Source organism: Oncorhynchus mykiss, chromosome 22 (assembly GCF_013265735.2).
Source record: "Oncorhynchus mykiss isolate Arlee chromosome 22, USDA_OmykA_1.1, whole genome shotgun sequence".
NCBI classification, from domain to species: Eukaryota; Metazoa; Chordata; class Actinopteri; order Salmoniformes; family Salmonidae; genus Oncorhynchus; species Oncorhynchus mykiss.
In genome coordinates, this window is record NC_048586.1 from 50,456,842 (window position 1) to 50,471,250 (window position 14,409).

Below are 14,409 nucleotides of genomic sequence, written 5' to 3' on the forward strand. Positions count from 1 at the left end.
GACTGACTAGCTGGCTGACTGACTAGCTGGCTGACTGACCAGCTGACTGACTAGCTGGGTAACTAGCTGTCTGGCTGACTAGCTGGCTGACTGACTAGCTGACTGACTAGCAGGCTGACTGACAAGCTGGCTGACTGGGGACCAAAAGTCTAAATCAACCTACAGTCACTTAGATAATCTATCAAGCAGGGTCGGGACTGAATCTATAGAAATAGTCAGACGACTAACTCAGGAATTCATAATGATGTTGCAATATCAGAATAGCATATTATATATTAACATTTATTTCAATACAGTTGCAGAAAGAGTATAAATAACATTTTAGATTCAACCATATTGACAAAGTTTGCCCAAGGGGAAAAAAATTCAGTACAGTACCCTCCACGTTATTCAGTACAGTACCCTCCACGTTATTCAGTACAGTACCCTCCACGTTATTCAGTACAGTACCCTCCACGTTATTCAGTACAGTACCCTCCACGTTATTCAGTACAGTACCCTCCACGTTATTCAGTACAGTACCCTCCACGTTATTCAGTACAGTATCCTCCATGTTATTCAGTACAGTATCCATGTTATTCAGTACAGTATCCATGTTATTCAGTACAGTATCCATGTTATTCAGTACAGTACCCTCCACGTTATTCAGTACAGTATCCATGTTATTCAGTACAGTACCCTCCACGTTATTCAGTACAGTACCCTCCACGTTATTCAGTACAGTACCCTCCACGTTATTCAGTACAGTACCCTCCACGTTATTCAGTACAGTATCCTCCATGTTATTCAGTACAGTATCCTCCATGTTATTCAGTACAGTATCCATGTTATTCAGTACAGTACCCTCCATGTTATTCAGTACAGTATCATCCATGTTATTCAGTACAGTATCCATGTTATTCAGTACAGTATCCTCCATGTTATTCAGTACAGTATCCTCTGTTATTCAGTACAGTATCCATGTTATTCAGTAGAGTACCCTCCACGTTATTCAGTACAGTACCCTCCACGTTATTCAGTACAGTACCCTCCACGTTATTCAGTACAGTACCCTCCACGTTATTCAGTACAGTATCCTCCACGTTATTCAGTACAGTATCCTCCATGTTATTCAGTACAGTATCCATGTTATTCAGTACAGTATCCTCCATGTTATTCAGTACAGTATCCTCCATGTTATTCAGTACAGTATCCTCCATGTTATTCAGTACAGTATCCTCCATGTTATTCAGTACAGTATCCTCCATGTTATTCAGTACAGTATCCTCCATGTTATTCAGTACAGTATCCATGTTATTCAGTACAGTACCCTCCATGTTATTCAGTACAGTATCCTCCATGTTATTCAGTACAGTATCCATGTTATTCAGTACAGTATCCTCCATGTTATTCAGTACAGTATCCTGTTATTCAGTACAGTATCCATGTTATTCAGTACAGTACCCTCCACGTTATTCAGTACAGTACCCTCCACGTTATTCAGTACAGTATCCATGTTATTCAGTACAGTATCCATGTTATTCAGTACAGTATCCATGTTATTCAGTACAGTACCCTCCACGTTATTCAGTACAGTACCCTCCACGTTATTCAGTACAGTATCCTCCATGTTATTCAGTACAGTATCCTCCATGTTATTCAGTACAGTATCCATGTTATTCAGTACAGTACCCTCCATGTTATTCAGTACAGTATCATCCATGTTATTCAGTACAGTATCCATGTTATTCAGTACAGTATCCTCCATGTTATTCAGTACAGTATCCTCTGTTATTCAGTACAGTATCCATGTTATTCAGTAGAGTACCCTCCACGTTATTCAGTACAGTACCCTCCACGTTATTCAGTACAGTACCCTCCACGTTATTCAGTACAGTACCCTCCACGTTATTCAGTACAGTATCCTCCACGTTATTCAGTACAGTATCCTCCATGTTATTCAGTACAGTATCCATGTTATTCAGTACAGTATCCTCCATGTTATTCAGTACAGTATCCTCCATGTTATTCAGTACAGTATCCTCCATGTTATTCAGTACAGTATCCTCCATGTTATTCAGTACAGTATCCTCCATGTTATTCAGTACAGTATCCTCCATGTTATTCAGTACAGTATCCATGTTATTCAGTACAGTACCCTCCATGTTATTCAGTACAGTATCCTCCATGTTATTCAGTACAGTATCCATGTTATTCAGTACAGTATCCTCCATGTTATTCAGTACAGTATCCTGTTATTCAGTACAGTATCCATGTTATTCAGTACAGTACCCTCCACGTTATTCAGTACAGTACCCTCCACGTTATTCAGTACAGTATCCATGTTATTCAGTACAGTATCCATGTTATTCAGTACAGTATCCATGTTATTCAGTACAGTATCCTCCATGTTATTCAGTACAGTACCCTCCATGTTATTCAGTACAGTACCCTCCATGTTATTCAGTACAGTATCCTCCATGTTATTCAGTACAGTATCCATGTTATTCAGTACAGTATCCATGTTATTCAGTACAGTACCCTCCATGTTATTCAGTACAGTATCCTCCATGTTATTCAGTACAGTATCCATGTTATTCAGTACAGTATCCATGTTATTCAGTACAGTATCCATGTTATTCAGTACAGTATCCTCCATGTTATTCAGTACAGTATCCATGTTATTCAGTACAGTATCCATGTTATTCAGTACAGTATCCATGTTATTCAGTACAGTATCCTCCATGTTATTCAGTACAGTATCCTCCATGTTATTCAGTACAGTATCCATGTTATTCAGTACAGTATCCATGTTATTCAGTACAGTATCCATGTTATTCAGTACAGTATCCATGTTATTCAGTACAGTATCCATGTTATTCAGTACAGTATCCATGTTATTCAGTACAGTATCCATGTTATTCAGTACAGTATCCTCCATGTTATTCAGTACAGTATCCATGTTATTCAGTACAGTATCCTCCATGTTATTCAGTACAGTATCCATGTTATTCAGTACAGTACCCTCCATGTTATGATTCTAGCATGTAGTATGTAGTATGTATATTTCTAGACATGTAAGGATGGTCACTGCCTCTATTTTAACATAAATAATGTACTTTAATAAATAATTGTTGTACACAAAAAAAAACATTTTGGGGTTATTTTTTTGTTAGCAATTAAATAATTATTAGGCTGTTATACTAAAATAAAAGCACATTTAAATACATTTGTCTTAGACAGTTAGACACACAATTCCATGGGAAATATCTCATGTTATTAGCCAGAAGTAATAGGTTGTGTCCCATAAGTCAAAGTATTCCCTAGGAAGCCAAAAAGGCCCTTGTCCAAAGTAGAGCACCACATAGGGAATAGAATCCTTACAACACAAGTGTCCTCTGATTGGATCTCCTGTTACTGGTAGAGTAGACCTGGTACTGTTGTTCTCCTGTAGAGTAGACCTGGTACTGTTGTTCTCCTGTAGAGTAGACCTGGTACTGTTGTTCTCCTGTTACTGGTAGAGTAGACCTGGTACTGTTGTTCTCCTGTTACTGGTAGAGTAGACCTGGTACTGTTGTTCTCCTGTTACTGGTAGAGTAGACCTGGTACTGTTGTTCTCCTGTTACTGGTAGAGTAGACCTGGTACTGTTGTTCTCCTGTTACTGGTAGAGTAGACCTGGTACTGTTGTTCTCCTGTAGAGTAGACCTGGTACTGTTGTTCTCCTGTAGAGTAGACCTGGTACTGTTGTTCTCCTGTTACTGGTAGAGTAGAACTGGTACTGTTGTTCTCCTGTAGAGTAGACCTGGTACTGTTGTTCTCCTGTAGAGTAGACCTGGTACTGTTGTTCTCCTGTAGAGTAGACCTGGTACTGTTGTTCTCCTGTAGAGTAGACCTGGTACTGTTGTTCTCCTGTTACTGGTAGAGTAGACCTGGTACTGTTGTTCTCCTGTTACTGGTAGAGTAGACCTGGTACTGTTGTTCTCCTGTAGAGTAGACCTGGTACTGTTGTTCTCCTGTAGAGTAGACCTGGTACTGTTGTTCTCCTGTTACTGGTAGAGTAGACCTGGTACTGTTGTTCTCCTGTTACTGGTAGAGTAGACCTGGTACTGTTGTTCTCCTGTAGAGTAGACCTGGTACTGTTGTTCTCCTGTAGAGTAGACCTGGTACTGTTGTTCTCCTGTTACTGGTAGAGTAGAACTGGTAATGTTGTTCTCCTGTAGAGTAGACCTGGTACTGTTGTTCTCCTGTAGAGTAGACCTGGTACTGTTGTTCTCCTGTAGAGTAGACCTGGTACTGTTGTTCTCCTGTAGAGTAGACCTGGTACTGTTGTTCTCCTGTAGAGTAGACCTGGTACTGTTGTTCTCCTGTTACTGGTAGAGTAGACCTGGTACTGTTGTTCTCCTGTTACTGGTAGAGTAGACCTGGTACTGTTGATCTCCTGTAGAGTAGACCTGGTACTGTTGTTCTCCTGTAGAGTAGACCTGGTACTGTTGTTCTCCTGTTACTGGTAGAGTAGACCTGGTACTGTTGTTCTCCTGTTACTGGTAGAGTAGAACTGGTACTGTTGTTCTCCTGTAGAGTAGACCTGGTACTGTTGTTCTCCTGTTACTGGTAGAGTAGAACTGGTACTGTTGTTCTCCTGTTACTGGTAGAGTAGACCTGGTACTGTTGTTCTCCTGTAGAGTAGACCTGGTACTGTTGTTCTCCTGTTACTGGTAGAGTAGAACTGGTACTGTTGTTCTCCTGTAGAGTAGACCTGGTACTGTTGTTCTCCTGTTACTGGTAGAGTAGAACTGGTACTGTTGTTCTCCTGTAGAGTAGACCTGGTACTGTTGTTCTCCTGTAGAGTAGACCTGGTACTGTTGTTCTCCTGTAGAGTAGACCTGGTACTGTTGTTCTCCTGTAGAGTAGACCTGGTACTGTTGTTCTCCTGTTACTGGTAGAGTAGACCTGGTACTGTTGTTCTCCTGTAGAGTAGAACTGGTACTGTTGTTCTCCTGTTACTGGTAGAGTAGAACTGGTACTGTTGATCTCCTGTAGAGTAGAACTGGTACTGTTGTTATCCTGTTACTGGTAGAGTAGACCTGGTACTGTTGATCTCCTGTAGAGTAGAACTGGTACCGTTGTTCTCCTGTTACTGGTAGAGTAGACCTGGTACTGTTGTTCTCCTGTTACTGGTAGAGTAGAACTGGTACTGTTGTTCTCCTGTTACTGGTAGAGTAGAACTGGTAATGTTGTTCTCCTGTAGAGTAGAACTGGTACCGTTGTTCTCCTGTTACTGGTAGAGTAGACCTGGTACTGTTGTTCTCCTGTAGAGTAGAACTGGTACTGTTGTTCTCCTGTTACTGGTAGAGTAGAACTGGTACTGTTGTTCTCCTGTAGAGTAGAACTGGTACTGTTGATCTCCTGTAGAGTAGAACTGGTACTGTTGTTCTCCTGTTACTGGTAGAGTAGAACTGGTACTGTTGTTCTCCTGTAGAGTAGAACTGGCAATGTTGATCTCCTGTAGAGTAGAACTGGTAATGTTGTTCTCCTGTAGAGTAGAACTGGTAATGTTGTTCTCCTGTAGAGTAGAACTGGTAATGTTGTTCTCCTGTAGAGTAGAACTGGTAATGTTGTTCTCCTGTAGAGTAGACCTGGTACTGTTGTTCTCCTGTAGAGTAGAACTGGTAATGTTGTTCTCCTGTAGAGTAGACCTGGTACTGTTGTTCTCCTGTAGAGTAGAACTGGCAATGTTGATCTCCTGTAGAGTAGAACTGGTAATGTTGTTCTCCTGTAGAGTAGAACTGGTAATGTTGTTCTCCTGTAGAGTAGACCTGGTACTGTTGTTCTCCTGTTACTGGTAGAGTAGAACTGGTACTGTTGTTCTCCTGTAGAGTAGAACTGGTACTGTTGTTCTCCTGTTACTGGTAGAGTAGACCTGGTACTGTTGTTCTCCTGTAGAGTAGAACTGGTAATGTTGTTCTCCTGTAGAGTAGACCTGGTACTGTTGTTCTCCTGTTACTGGTAGAGCTCTGAGTCAGTCAGTGAGAGGCCCTGCTGTGAGGATGATTTCATGACAGGCTCCATATCGTGTCCTCCATGTTGTCCCAGCATTAGAGAGGAGGAGTTGAACTGGAGAGGAGGGTAGTTAACGTTACCAGCCCCAGTCTCACAGTGACTTCTGTTGTACAAAAAACTGTTGTTGTACTGCGATTGAGAGAGGGCAGCACGGTTCCTCTGCGGAGTCTGAGTGGGGCCTGTGGTTTTGTGCTGTGTGTGTTGGCTAATCGGGCTATGATTCGCCAGCCCACTGTTCCCCTGGCCCAGACCAGGTCCAGCCTGGTGTTGTGTCTGGCTCATCTGAGTCAGTTGGCAGGCCTGCAGCTTCCTCTTGGCTCTCCAGCGGGCCACTCTGAGCCGGGTCTTCTCTCGTCTCTCCTTCACCAGGTCAGCTAATAGAGGCTGGGGAAGGTTCTTCTCCATCTCCCTCCGACGGGTCTGGCTCCTCCTCCTCAGCTCACTTCGTCTCATTTTAAACTCCTCGTACAGACTCAGGTCTTTGGGCCACGGACGGACCATTGGCCTGGGAGCAACTCCGCGTGACATGGACATCACTGGCTGGGACAGCCCATCTTGAGAATGAAGAGGACAGACAACAACTCATTAGTTCAGGTGTATAATATGTAGCCTGGTTCCAGATCTGTTTGTGCTGTCTGGCCAAGTCCTCTGGTAATAGGATCATAGGACTTGGCTATACAACACAAACAGATCTGGGACCAGGCTAGGTAACATCCTACTGAACTGACACACAGTAACAACAACACAGCAGAACTTTACTCTACTCACATGTACAAGGGCTGGCTGAGCTGAACACTGTGTGCTCTGTTAATGTCCTCTGGCTCTGTGAGGAAAGGGATGCTGTCCTCTCTCTCTGGCCCTGTGAGGGTACTGTCCTCTCTCTCTGGCCCTGTGAGGGTACTGTCCTGTGACAGTCCAGGAGGCTCCCCTGAGTGTGCCTGTCTAAAAGGTTGCCCTGGGAGTTGAGGACCTCAGCAGCCAGGTTGAACAGCAAACTCTCAACGTCCTCCGGTTCCTGCTTGATACAGATGATCTCCACCTCGGCCTCCTCCTCTTTCACCTGGAGCCGAGGCTGGGCACTCCCAGCAGCCATGGTGGCAAAGCACTCTGCTCCGTCAGTCCTGGGTGGGGAGAGGACCAGCTGGTCCCCAGGGTCTGTGCTGGTCTCTGGTGGCTGTGTAATGATGGTCCACTCAGCCTGACACTCTTCTTCCTCCTCCCTCCTCTGGCTCTCATCAGACACCTCGGGGTCCAGGGATGCTGGGGGCTCCTCTGGAGAGATACAGAGGTAACATGGTGGTCAACCAACACAGGGAGAATATAGAGGGATATACTACGTCTCAGTCACTAGGGCCGTACTGGGTCTCAGTCACTAGGGCCGTACTGGGTCTCAGTCAATAGGGCCGTACTGGGTCTCAGTCAATAGGGCAGTACTGGGTCAGTCACTAGGGCCGTACTGGGTCTCAGTCAATAGGGCCGTAATGGGTCTCAGTCACTGGGTCAGTCACTAGGGCCATACTGGGTCTCAGTCAATAGGGCCGTACTGGGTCTCAGTCAATAGGGCCGTACTGGGTCTCAGTCAATAGGGCCGTACTGGGTCTCAGTCAATAGGGCCGTACTGGGTCTCAGTCACTAGGGCCGTACTGGGTCTCAGTCAATAGGGCCGTACTGGGTCTCAGTCACTAGGGCCGTTCTGGGTCAGTCAATAGGGCCGTACTGGGTCAGTCACTAGGGCCGTACTGGGTCAGTCAATAGGGCCATCAGTCAGGCCATCAATTTACATATTCAAGCAAACACTGAAAAATACCCATACATACTCAACAAAGCATATTTTACCTTTCAAAGGTTCCAGGTGCTCTGATGAACTGTTTATTGCAGAGACAGTGGTGATCAATGATGGGCTCTCCAGAGCTTGTGAGACCGTGGCAGTCAGGTCATCGTGGCTGTCAAACGACGATGATGATGTGGCCCTTATAATATTCTCAGAAGGTTGGGAGGATCTGGCCAAGTTATCAGAGGGTAGAGCGATAGTGATGTGATTCCTTGACTGTACGTTTCCATTTGTAATGGCAATGTGGGTGTTGGTAACCGTCCTTCTCTGTGGTTGTGATAAACCAGAGGACTGCGCTGCCTCGGATGCAGCCGCTGAGGAACAGTGAGGTCTATGCGGATCCGAATGACCGAATGCTGTACTCTGGTTGGTCTGGTAAGTGGCAGAGTGCTCCTGCTGCCTGGCACCCAGAGCGTTCATGTACTTCCGCATTGTCTTCATCTGAGATCGGGATTTGTCCAGCATCTGTCTGATGCTCTCGGTCTCTTTTTCTTTTGCTGCGACCTCCCTCTTCAGCTCGTCGAATTTAATACCGACCACCTTCAGCATCTCCCCTAACACCGTCTCAACAGCGGCACTCACCGCTCTCTCTATCACGGTACCCATCTGGCCCTGCATTAGGGAAACTGTTAGACTGATATCCATTTTTTTTCTTTACTTTTATAAATATTTTAATATCTTAATAACATCGGAGGTCAAATATCATAGACAGTCGTCCTCCGTGAGCTGTTTAGCTAGCGACTGATTGTTGCTAACGTGGAGATAGCTAGCTAGCTAGCTACCATCGTAGCAAGCTGACACCATCACCATGCTCCAAAGATCTAACTAAACAAGACAATTGGATCGTTTTTCATTGTTTGCAAAGTGATTCAACAAGAAAACGTGCCTAGATCATTTCTAAACTAATCAAATTGAAGCGTTTCCTGCTTCTTCGGACCCATGTAAACAAAGATATTCTTCATTTGATATTTCCTGTGTTTCATCAAATGCGTCCGTCATCTCTGGTGGTTTAAGTTCCGGGAAGGAACAATACATATTTGATGACCAACACAAACTGGTTGAATCATAATTGTTTCAACGTAATTTGTCGACGTATTGTGATGTGGAATCTATGTGAATAATACTTTGGATCAGTAATCAACTGTTGTTTTGATGGTGAAATTACAATCACAGTATTATATCAATGGTAACCAATTTTCAAAATAGTATCAACATAGTATTTCAACCTTGTATAAAATATGTTGAATTTGTACCAACATCAGATCGTCAACGTTATATCCACTACCAAAAAACAAATAGGCTGGGCAGCACCTCCTACTCTACAACTATCTCTTTGGTCTCCCATCCAGGGTTTTAACCAAGCCAAACCCTGCTTAACTGGGACATTTGTCACTGACTACTGCCAATGTGTTATCTTTAAAAATAATTATTGAGAGATCTCTTGATAACTTAAAAGATTCACTATTGCTATCAAGGTCAATCCAAAGGGTAGATTTAACGGATCAAATTAAATGTACAGTAAACCATACTTTATATATAATCGATTCAACTATTTAGGCCTATATTGCATTAGGGAAGTCATCAACAGCTACTGTTTCAATTCAACACAGTGTCCAACTAAAAATAGACTAGCTTTGGTTGATTTGAAATTGGATATTCAAGTTAATAATTAATATGTTGGATTCATATCTCTATCTCAACCAAATATCAATGTTAAAGAATAGGACTAAATTAAACTTTAAAGTGTATTTTGCAGTCCTAATCTTAAACTTAGATGTTTGGTTGAGATGGATATGTGAATCTAACGTATCAATTCTTAGTTTGTAGTACAAACTGGATATTAAATAGTCTTTGGTTGTCAACATGGATAGTTCCATCTGAGACACTAACTTAGTTTGGCTTTAATTCCAGTTTGTCTACAAATTCATAATGGATTTGTTGGATTCATGTCTCCGTCTCAACTTAAAAATCACAGTTAAAGAACAGGACTGAATCAAACTTGTAGTCCTGTTCTTTCATTTAGATATTTGGTTGCGTTGACAACTAAACAAAAAATCAATATTACTTTTGTAATACAGTTAATAGACTAAAGTTAAGACTATTTTACAAACGAATGTAACAGTATTTATTCAACCTTAAAATGAGTATCATCCATGGCCATATTTGGAAGTTCCTGTAACTATAAATGTCTTCCTATGTCGTCATAGAAAGCGTGCAGGTCTGTGGAGATCTTCACAATTACTGTAATAGTCTGTGCAGAATCTCCAACACCATTTGCAGTATGTACTTGAAATGTAATCTCAACTCTAATCCAGTTCATTTGGTTGTGCTGTTATATGAAGCACAGTGGAAACACATTCATTTGTTGTATAAATACAAAATATCTGACAATTTATTCCCATTTTGAAACTTGGTTGTGCTTTTAAATCGTTGAATGCATAGCGATAACACATTTTGGGAATTCAACAGGCTTTTTGAGTGGGTGAAAATAGGTTAAAATCTCCATTGATCAACACCAAATATTACTCACATTTCCAAGTTGGAATAATGTGGTGTGCCTACTGGGTAAAAAGGTTTGCTGTGCAAATTCTGGATTTATTAGGCTTAATATAATGTTGTTTGCTAAAATTAGAATTTAAAGTTGCAATTAGCCACACAGGAGTAATTGACTTTAAAGCATAGTGATATACTTTGCTCTCAGTGGATGTAGGTAGGCCTATACCCTGACACATGACTGTTGACTCCTATATGGCTTTAGACATATATCAAGGCTTGTTTTAAAATATATATATATATATATATATATAAATTTCACCTTTATTTAACCAGGTAGGCCAGTTGAGAACAAGTTATCATTTACAACTGGCCAAGATAAAGCAAAGCAGTGCGACACAAACAACAACACAGAGTTACACACAAACAACAACACAGAGTTACACACAAACAACAACACAGAGTTACACACAAACAACAACACAGAGTTACACACGGACAAATTAGGCTTGTAGACCTAATGTTATTGCTGTTTTCAGCAGTTCGTCAGATGAGTGCGGACGTGATGTTGTGGCGATGCTGTGGCCTGTTTGATGATGAAAGAACCAGTAATCGTGTCTGAGTGACTCACACCCAGGTAGTTTTCCGCTGACTGGGAAAGTTTTGAGATGGAAACAAAGATAGATCAGTGTGGTGCGATGTTGTTGACGAGGTGGAGTGGTGAGTAGGATCTCAAATGTTACCTTTATTTCATATTTATTTAACCAGGCAAGTCAGTTAAGAACAAATTCTTATTTACAATGACGGCCTACCTCGGCCAATTGTGTGCCACCCTATGGGACTCCCAATCACCACCGTTTGTGATTCAGCCTGGATTTGAACCAGGGACTGTAGTGACACCTCTTCTTTATTTAACTAGGCTAGTCAGTTAAGAAAAAAATCTTATTTACAATGATGGCCTACTCCGGCCAAACCTGTGCCAATTGTTTGCTGCCCTATGGGACTCCCAATCACTGCTGGTTGTAATTCAGCCTGGATTTGAACCAGGGACTGTAGTGACGCCTCTTGCACTGAGATGCAGTGCCTCCACTGGGAGTGGTGTAGGGGATAGATGTTACGATGTTGAGGAAATGTTAACTTCGACATACAGTTCTAAATACAAAGCTTCCATATTCACAAAGCGTCTCAGAGTTAGAGTGCTGGATCTAGGATCAGTTTGACTTTTAGGCCTAAATCACAATGAATAACCTGATCCTAGATCAGAACTCCTGTTCTGAGGCTCTGAATCCTCAGATGTTTAGTGATTAACTAACCCAGCGTGCGTATGAGTGGTTACTAAAGGAATCCTAATATATATATATATATATATATATATATATATATATAAATACGTTCTCTATGCCTATACGCATAAAGGAATGATAATATATATGTTCTCTATGCATATATACATAAAGGAAGGGATAAGAAGCCAACCATGCTACTAAATACACCATGCTAGCTTACTTAGCTAATTGACACTCTTAGCCGCTGATATAAACAATATTACAGGCTTACTAAAGTCTGAGGGAGATATGGTGTGCTAACTTAAAGCTGTACAGGATTAATACAATGTAAACAATGTCATTTCACATCTGCAGTGAGAACAGGGCACTGTGCAGGAAGTGATGTCACAACTACAGTGAGAACCATGGCACTGTGCGGGAAGTGATGTCACAACTACAGTGAGAACCATGGCACTGTGCAGGAAGTGATGTCACAACTACAGTGAGAACCATGGCACTGTGCAGGAAGTGATGTCACAACTACAGTGAGAACCATGGCACTGTTGCAGGAAGTGATGTCACAACTACAGTGAGAACCATGGCACTGTTGCAGGAAGTGATGTCACAACTACAGTGAGAACCATGGCACTGTTGCAGGAAGTGATGTCACAACTACAGTGAGAACCATGGCACTGTTGCAGGAAGTGATGTCACAACTACAGTGAGAACAGGTCGAAAGAGGCAGCTTTTCGTACAACTTCTGAACTCTACTGCAGTGGTTCTCAAAGTGAGGTTCTGACTTTGTTTTAAAGGTACAAATTCAACATATTTTATCCAATATCTTTGGCATTTGGTTACCATAATGACAATTCTGTGGTTATAATTTCACCCTCAAAACAACAGTTTACGGTGATTACTTTTTAAAAATCCCAAAAACATTTTCCACATCACCATACGTTGACAAATTACGTTGAAACAACGTTGATTTAATCTGTTTGGATCAGATGGAAAGCATAGTCTGTCCAACCAGTGGAACGTTTATATTATCCATATAAAATACAGTTCAGAAATCTACTACGGAGGCATCTTTGCCAGAGGAATAACCCGGCGATTTGATTGATCATGTTCATGTTTCAAATAAGCCTAGTTTGGGTGGCTACTGGCTATATGTATAAAGATAAACAGCTGTAACATAGTACTGCCTTCAATACTATGGGATGAAGATGGAACATATTCTGGTATATGTTGTGGGGGGAAAGGGGCTACCTAGTTAGCAACTAGCATTCTGCAGGCAGGCTGCCCTTCAAAGTGATAGTGTTCAGTGCAGACAGAGCAGCCTGGTCTCATAGATTCGACGGAACATAGTAAACGTAAATCCAGCACGCTCAATTTAGTATGATATGATTAATTCAAGCACTGAGATTCATTAGAGCGCTGCGCCACACCGGGATGTTATGAGTACAGGAGGGGATTGTGGGGCCCCAGTGTTGAGGATCAGGGAATAACTACACTGTTTGTATTCGGCCATATTCCCACGTTTTAATGCGTTGGTTTGCGCTTTCAAATTTTTGCGCGAATACTGCCATCTATCCATGGTTTCTGGTTAAGAGTAGGTTTTAATAGTCACAGTGGGTACAACATCTCCTATACACTTCCTGATAAACTCAGGAGGAGTATGTGACTTTTTGAGTTTATGAGTATATGTTACGAATGGCAATTCATACAATATGTGATAAATTGCAATTTGTACAATATGTTACAAATTTACAAAACATATGTGTTACGAAATCCAATTTGTTGTGGCTAACGTTTGCTATGTGGCTAATGCTAATGTTAGCCAGGTTAGGAAACGGGGATACCTAATCAGTTGTACAACTAAACTGAAATGTGTCTTCTGCATTTAACCCAACCCCTCTGAATCAGAGAGGTGTGTCTTCCCCATTTAACCCAACCCCTCTGAATCAGAGAGGTGTGTCTTCCCCATTTAACCCAACCCCTCTGAATCAGAGAGGTGTGTCTTCCCCATTTAACCCAACCCCTCTGAATCAGAGAGGTGTGTCTTCCCCATTTAACCCAACCCCTCTGAATCAGAGAGGTGTGTCTTCCCCATTTAACCCAACCCCTCTGAATCAGAGAGGTGTGTCTTCCCCATTTAACCCAACCCCTCTGAATCAGAGAGGTGTGTCTTCCCCATTTAACCCAACCCCTCTGAATCAGAGAGGTGTGTCTTCCCCATTTAACCCAACCCCTCTGAATCAGAGAGGTGTGTCTTCCCCATTTAACCCAACCCCTCTGAATCAGAGAGTTGTGTCTTCCCCATTTAACCCAACCCCTCTGAATCAGAGAGGTGTGTCTTCCCCATTTAACCCAACCCCTCTGAATCAGAGAGGTGTGTCTTCCCCATTTAACCCAACCCCTCTGAATCAAAGAGGTGTGTCTTCCCCATTTAACCCAACTCCTCTGAATCAGAGAGGTGCGGGGGGCTGCCTTAATCGACATCGGCGCCCGGGGAACAGTGGGTTAACTGCCTTGCTCAGGGGCAGAACCACATATTTTTGCCTTGGGGATTCGATCCAGCAACCTTTTCGGCCACTGGCCCAACACTACAGCCCACTGGCCCAACACAACAGCCTACTTTTAAGTTATATTATGTGAGCTAAACATATGCATATTTTTAATAAAATATATAAAAACATTTTCCGTCAAGTAGAATTTTTTTGAAAGTATACCTTCCTCAAAACAACAAGATACTTTAATACATGTCATTTTGTCCTTGAAAC

General features: G+C 42.3%; 2 protein-coding genes across 51 annotated transcripts; one reads left to right on the forward strand and one right to left on the reverse strand.

Moving 5' to 3' along the window:
• The first annotated feature begins 1,788 nt into the window (after positions 1–1,788).
• LOC118943600 (dynein heavy chain-like) lies at positions 1,789–3,130 on the forward strand. Its single transcript, XM_036959090.1, has 2 exons — positions 1,789–1,814; positions 2,047–3,130. The coding sequence occupies exons 1-2, from the start codon at positions 1,789–1,791 to the stop codon at positions 3,035–3,037; spliced, it is 1,017 nt and encodes a 338-aa protein (XP_036814985.1). The 3' UTR covers positions 3,038–3,130.
• A 122-nt stretch (positions 3,131–3,252) lies between these two features.
• si:ch211-67e16.4 lies at positions 3,253–8,839 on the reverse strand. 50 transcript variants are annotated; one of them, XR_005038897.1, is made up of 5 exons: positions 7,877–8,839; positions 6,809–7,312; positions 5,273–6,594; positions 4,834–4,893; positions 3,456–4,773 (listed from the first exon to the last, which is right to left on the reverse strand). XR_005038897.1 is itself a non-coding variant. In XM_036959488.1 (3 exons), exons 1-3 carry the CDS (start codon positions 8,514–8,516, stop codon positions 5,981–5,983), a joined length of 1,758 nt encoding a protein of 585 aa, XP_036815383.1. In that variant the 5' UTR covers positions 8,517–8,839; the 3' UTR covers positions 3,456–5,980. The 50 variants fall into 50 exon arrangements, 1 of the variants encoding a protein (XP_036815383.1); XR_005038896.1 differs by having other exon boundaries at positions 4,804–4,893; XR_005038899.1 differs by lacking the exon at positions 4,834–4,893 and having other exon boundaries at positions 3,456–4,498; positions 4,566–4,639; positions 4,894–6,594.
• Positions 8,840–14,409: the final 5,570 nt, after the last annotated feature.